The sequence below is a fragment of the Lonchura striata genome, chromosome 13 (genome assembly GCF_050655825.1).
Source record: "Lonchura striata isolate lonStrDom1 chromosome 13, ASM5065582v1, whole genome shotgun sequence".
NCBI classification, from domain to species: domain Eukaryota; kingdom Metazoa; phylum Chordata; class Aves; order Passeriformes; family Estrildidae; genus Lonchura; species Lonchura striata.
Genome location: NC_140715.1, coordinates 18,416,794 through 18,422,551, shown reverse-complemented (window position 1 = coordinate 18,422,551; position 5,758 = coordinate 18,416,794). Strand labels below are relative to the sequence as shown.

The 5,758-nt window shown below is 52.0% G+C and overlaps 1 protein-coding gene across 1 annotated transcript; it reads left to right on the top strand.

The window, feature by feature from the left end:
• The first annotated feature begins 1,172 nt into the window (after window positions 1-1,172).
• On the top strand, window positions 1,173-5,758 carry BNIP1 (BCL2 interacting protein 1). Its single transcript, XM_021532140.3, has 6 exons — window positions 1,173-1,281; window positions 1,372-1,464; window positions 1,676-1,767; window positions 2,528-2,629; window positions 3,312-3,430; window positions 5,144-5,758. The coding sequence occupies exons 1-6, from the start codon at window positions 1,195-1,197 to the stop codon at window positions 5,338-5,340; spliced, it is 690 nt and encodes a 229-aa protein (XP_021387815.1). The 5' UTR covers window positions 1,173-1,194; the 3' UTR covers window positions 5,341-5,758.

Genomic DNA, 5,758 nt, shown 5'->3' with positions numbered 1-5,758 from the left:
TGTCCGGAATCATTGTGTGTGTGGAATGATAGGGAGTGGCTTCTGCTGCCTTGAACTTAGTGCTAGGTGTGGTGTTTCCAGGAAGTTTCCTTTGGAATGGGTGACAGGTGGGTAAGGGAATATCTGGTTTGTGCTTCCTCATGCTCAGAGCTGCCTGGCAGCGCTGCTGGCTCGCTGGGGACATGTGGAGAGCCCGGGTTAGTGCCTGGGGAAGCTGCTGCTGCAGTCCCGTGGGTCTGGGGGCAGCAGGGAAGGACTCGGCGCCGGGAAAAGCGAAGGGCATTGCTGTGGTGAGAACATTTCTGTGAAAAATCCTGAGAGGGAGAGAAACGTGCTCACCATTGCCCTGCTTCTCACTCTGGGGTGCAGAGCTCGTGTTCCCCACCCTGCTCCTGACCAGTCAGCCTGGCCTGGAACCCGAGGAGGCTCTTGGATGTAAACCTGGAACTTTTCCATGGGAATCTTCTGGTTCTGCACAACCCCTGACAGGAGGGGACAGCCAGGGGGACATCCAGGATGAGAGGGAACAGCCTCAGGCTGGGTGAGGATGGGCTCAGGGTGGGCATCAGCAGGAATTTCCCCATGGAAAGGGAGCTCAGGCACTGGAACTGCCCAGGGAGGTTTGGATCCCATCCCTGGGGTGTCCCAGGAAGGGCTGGAGGTGCTCTGGGCTGGGGACAGGGTGGGGATCACAGTTTGGATTCAATGGGTTTCAGAGGTGTTTTATAACCTCGGTGATCCTGGAATTCTGCTGTTCATCCATCCCCACGGCGCAGCAGCACATTCCCAGCCATGGGATGGGATGGGATGGGATGGGATGGGATGGGATGGGGATGGGATGGGATGGGATGGGATGGGATGGGATGGGGATGGGATGGGATGGGATGGGATGGGATGGGATGGGATGGGATGGGATGGGATGGGATGGGATGGGATGGGATGGGATGGGATGGGATGGGATGGGATGGGATGGGATGGGATGGGATGGGATCGGGTCGGATCGGATGGGATCGGATCGGGTCGGATGGGATCGGATGGGATCGGATGGGATCGGATGGGATCGGATCGGGTCGGATGGGATCGGATGGGATCGGATGGGATCGGATCCCTTCGGCCCGGCCCGCCACGTCCCTCTTTGCGCGCGTCCCGCCCGCCGCCCGCAGGGGGCGCCCGGCCCCGCCCGGCCCGGCCAAGATGGCGGCGGCGGCCGCGGCGGTGCCGCTGCGGGTCTGTCACCAGGAGATCGTCAAGTTCGACCTGGAGATCAAAGCGGCCGTGCAGGTACCGCCGCCAGCCCCGGGACACCCCGGGACACCGCGGCACGGCCGCGGGGCGAGCCGGGCCCGCGCTGACCGCGCCGTTGTGTTCCAGGACATCCGGGACTGCCCGGGGCCGCTCAGCGCCCTCACGGAGCTCAACGCCGCCGTGAAGGAGAAGTTCCGACAGCTCCGCGGCCGCATCCAGGTGAGGCCCGGCCGCGGCTGCCGGGGGCTCCGGGCTGGGCCCCCCGGCTGTGGGTGCCTGCCGGGCTCTGGGGATCCCGGCCTTGGGTTTGGGGGTCCCGGCCGAGATCTGGGAGTCGCCGTCCTGGGTTGGGGTTTGTCACATAAACCTGCTCCGGGCTGGGCTGCGCGGCTGGCTGGTGAGGTTCTGGTGTTTGTGCTCGCCGCCGAAGGAGCTGGAGCAGATGGCGAAGGAGCAGGACAAGGAGTCGGAGAAGCAAGCCTTGCTGCGGGAGGTGGAGAGCCACAAGAAGCAAATGCTCAGGTGGGTCTGGCCCCGGAGCTTGGCCGGCTTTGGTGCAGCCTCTGAGTTTGGAAGCACACACACACTGACACGTGTTTTGGCCCAGACCAGGAGCAAAGGGACAGAAAGGGTGTAACTAACTCCCTTCTCCTGCCAGGACTTCCTGGCTCTGCTCTGTCCCTTTGAGCTCAAAGAAGGTGGCTTTGGAGTCTGTTGTTTGACAGCTGGCAGTTTTCTTCTTCTCTTGGTCCTTAAGTGCTGCACTGAGGAGTGGGAATGTCAGAATAGAATGTTTTTCTTATGTGTAGGAATAGAGAAAGTGAGGGGCTGAGGGAGCTGGGAAGGGGCTCAGCCTGGAGAAAAGGAGGCTCAGGAGGGACCTTGTGGCTCTGCACAGCTCCTGACAGGAGGGGACAGCCGGGGGGACATCCAGGATGAGAGGGAACAGCCTCAGGCTGGGTCAGGGCAGGCTCAGGGTGGGCACAGCAGGAATTTCCCCATGGAAAGGGAGCTCAGGCACTGGAACTGCCCAGGCAGGTTTGGATCCCATCCCTGGGGTGTCCCAGGAAGGGCTGGAGGTGGCACTGGGTGCTGTGGGCTGGGGCAGGGTGGGGATGGGGCACAGCTGGGACTTGATGATGTTGGAAGTATTTTCCAGCCCGAGTATTTCTTGGATTCTGAGGGCCCTTGCACCAATTACAGTGGTGGCTGCTTTGTGAAAACTGTCTGTGCTTGCAAGGTGTTCCCATCACATTACAACACTCTGCTTTTGTGATTTCAGCAACCAGGCAGCCTGGAGAAAGGCAAATCTGGCCTGCAAAATTGCTATTGACAACTCTGAGAAAGATCAGCTGCTGCAGGGACGAGACATCTTAAGACAAAGGTATTGGACTGTCCCACTGTACTGTGGGACAAGCAGTGTCTCCTATATTCACTCATTTTAAATGGACATCATATTTTAATTTTTTTAAATTATATCATGTGTAGGTTTTATTTTGTGAGTGCATTTCCCATTTCTGGAGATTTGGGCTGTTAAGGATAGTGATGAATTGAGGTTCTCTTGGCATTGGCACGTCTAAGCAGAAAAGGGGATAAATTAACCTTCATAGCTTTACATATTGTCTTTTACATTAATTCCATATAGGTTCTACACAAGAACTGGGTCATTATCCAAGCTGTTTTCACATCCAGAACTGGGTGTGAGTGTGTGCAGGCTGTGTATTGTATTGAATGCAACAGCTGAGATATTCAGGATGATAAAATGGGTTTGTGTTGGTGCTCCCATAAAGGAATTACACAGTCCTGGGTGAGCAAGTGGTGAAGTACAGGCCCCTGTGAGATTCTGAGCTGTTGTTTGGGCTCAAGACTTTCTTATCCAAACAATTTTTTATTGTTTAGTGAAAATAATCTGAATTTCTCATGCAGTGAAAACCAGTTGTGTCTTTTGTACAATGCAGAGATCTTTAGTGCCAAGTATTGGCCTTATCTCCCTATCAGCAGCATTTTCCCAGAGCACCCAAAAAGATAATTTTACCTCTTCCTGCTTTTCTTTTTTCTCTTTTCAGGAAGACCACAAAGGAAAGTCTGGCAGAGAGTGCAAGCAACATCACAGAGAGTCTGATGGGCATCAGCAGGATGATGTCCCAGCAGGTGCAGCAGAGCGAGGAGACTGTGCAGACCTTAGGTACAGCTGGAATTTGGGCATGGAGGGGGTGATGGAAGCACCTTTGGTCAGCTCTGTCAGCCTGGGGAGAGGAGCAGAGGAGGAGAATGTGCTACAATGGTGATTAAAGGACTGGCCAGCAGAACTCCTCTAACAGCTGGACATAAACAGGAAATATCAGTGTGCTTTGTGTGGAGTTTCTGTTTCATGAGCGTGAGAGGCAAAAGGGGTCAGGATGAGGTTGAGTTTCTTGTAAAAGCAAACTGAGCTCACGCAGTGCCCAGGGTGTGTTCGGTGCTACTCTGTGCCACTGTCCTGGCAGAGATTTGGGGACAGCAGAGGAATCAAAAGCATGGATACAAATCCCTGCGTGGAGGAAGGAGTGTCTGCAGGGCTGCTCCAGCCAGGCTCCAGCTGGGATGGCTGAGACACCGAGATCAAGTGCCTTGAACCCGAGGTCACTTGCTCTGTCAGCAGTGCATCAGGGACTGTGAAACCAAGATTTCACCCAGTTCCTTGGCTTGGACTCCTAAAACAATAAATCAAGGGACCTGTCAGAACTGGTGATTCATGGAGCATTCAGGAGCTGCTGCCTGGGCCTCTTCCTGGCTGTGCTTTTGGGCAGGAGGGAACTGTAAAGACAAGGACAGATAACACAAGTCTGCCCTCCTTGCTTTCTGCCCCATCCGAGGGTGGCAGCTGGGCACAGTTTGTTGCTGCAGGAGTAGCATGTTCCTTCTCCCATTAAAAGGACAGTTTGGCAGGCACTTTTTCACCCTGTTTCTGAATGAACAGCACTTGGAATTCATCAAGGGAAACACTACCAAAGGTCATTTACAAAACCCAGCTGCAAATTTTGAGTTAATAGTGGGAATTCCTGTTTCCTGAGCATTCCCTAGCATGCAGTGAGTGTTTGAGGCTGTGGAGCAGGGAAGCTCTGCTTTGTCACTAACTCTGGGAAACAAGTATTCTGTTTTCACCTGGATCAAAATGCTTCTTGAAATGGGATGGGACAAAGTGTTTTGCAAAATATTGCAGACCTGTTTCTGCTCTGTTTTTGTGAACCAGACAATGCTGGATTTGACCTTTCTGTGAGCAACCAGGGCAGTGTAGGGTTATGCACTGTCTTACAGGCTGTGCTTTCTGTAAAGCAGAAAAAAGGGCATGCCAGGGCTTTTGCTTTTGTGTAGCAATTTGAAAGGAGCAAGGCTGAGAAGTGTTTGTTTTCTCACACGCTTCTAGTTGACCCTTCTCATTTTTATTAGGCCAAAAATTGCTCTGTGTGTGTAAATGACTATTACAAACTGTTTGAGCTGAGTAATTCTGCAACCTCACACTGATTTACTGCTGGGACTTGGGGGAACACTTTCAGTGGTGCAATTAATATATTCAAATATTGCCCAGTCCTGCTGCTGCTGGTGATTTCTCTCTCTAGCACTGTTCCTATTTCACTCTGCTTCTAGCAGTGCTGACTGAAAAACCTGAACTAGATTTGACCTGCTAACCCAAAAATTCAAAATTCAGGATTTTTAAGCTTTTCAGTTCTCTTATTTCACTTTGCCCCTGAGCTGTGAGAACTCTCTGTGTCTGTCCCACCCACAAGTCAGCATGACCCAGAAGGATCCCTCAGGCACTGTGTTACCAAATATCTCATTCTTACACACTTTACTGGGTATTTTTAAAGCACAACCTGCTGATTTAATTTTTTTTTTTTCTATTCCCCTTTCATTTCAGCCAATTCTTCCCGAACCATCCTGGAAGCAAATGAGGAATTCAAGTCCATGTCTGGCACCATCCAGCTGGGGAGGAAGCTGATCACCAAGTACAACCGCCGGGAGCTGACAGACAAGCTGCTCATCTTCCTGGCCCTCGCCCTCTTCCTGGCCACAGTGCTCTACATCCTCAAAAAGAGACTCTTCCCATTTTTGTAAAATTCCAACAATCACTGAACTATTAAAAAAAAACAATCAGAAAGAGATGGTTGATAACGATGGGGTTTTTAAATGAAATAATAAAGGGATGTTGCAATAGCTGGAGGAGCATTAGAGTAGACAGGAATTTGTGCTGTCCCCATGGAGCTGGGGAGCTGCCTCAGAAGAGATTGATAGATCATGCTCTGGAAAGAAGAAATGCCACTTTGCCTGTGGGTTTGGGGAAGCAAACACTTGAGGGACTGGGCACTCAAAAGTGCCAGTCTGAACTTTCAACCTCTCACTGATTTTTGCCTTGAAATGAAGTTTTGGCCTCGGCTTGGACTGGAAGCTGCTCTGACATCTGTGTGTAAGGTGCTGAGAGTAAGAGGAAGGATGGAAGAGAACTCACACATTCCATTAAAAAATATTTATTGTA

Bases quoted from the DNA above. Each gene is read 5' to 3' on its own strand.
- BNIP1 (XM_021532140.3), top strand. From the start codon at position 1,195: ATGGCGGCGGCGGCCGCGGCGGTGCCGCTGCGGGTCTGTCACCAGGAG. The intron at 2,630-3,311 runs GTATTGGACTGT...TTCTCTTTTCAG, and splicing joins CGAGACATCTTAAGACAAAG to GAAGACCACAAAGGAAAGTC. The intron at 3,431-5,143 runs GTACAGCTGGAA...CTTTCATTTCAG, and splicing joins GGAGACTGTGCAGACCTTAG to CCAATTCTTCCCGAACCATC.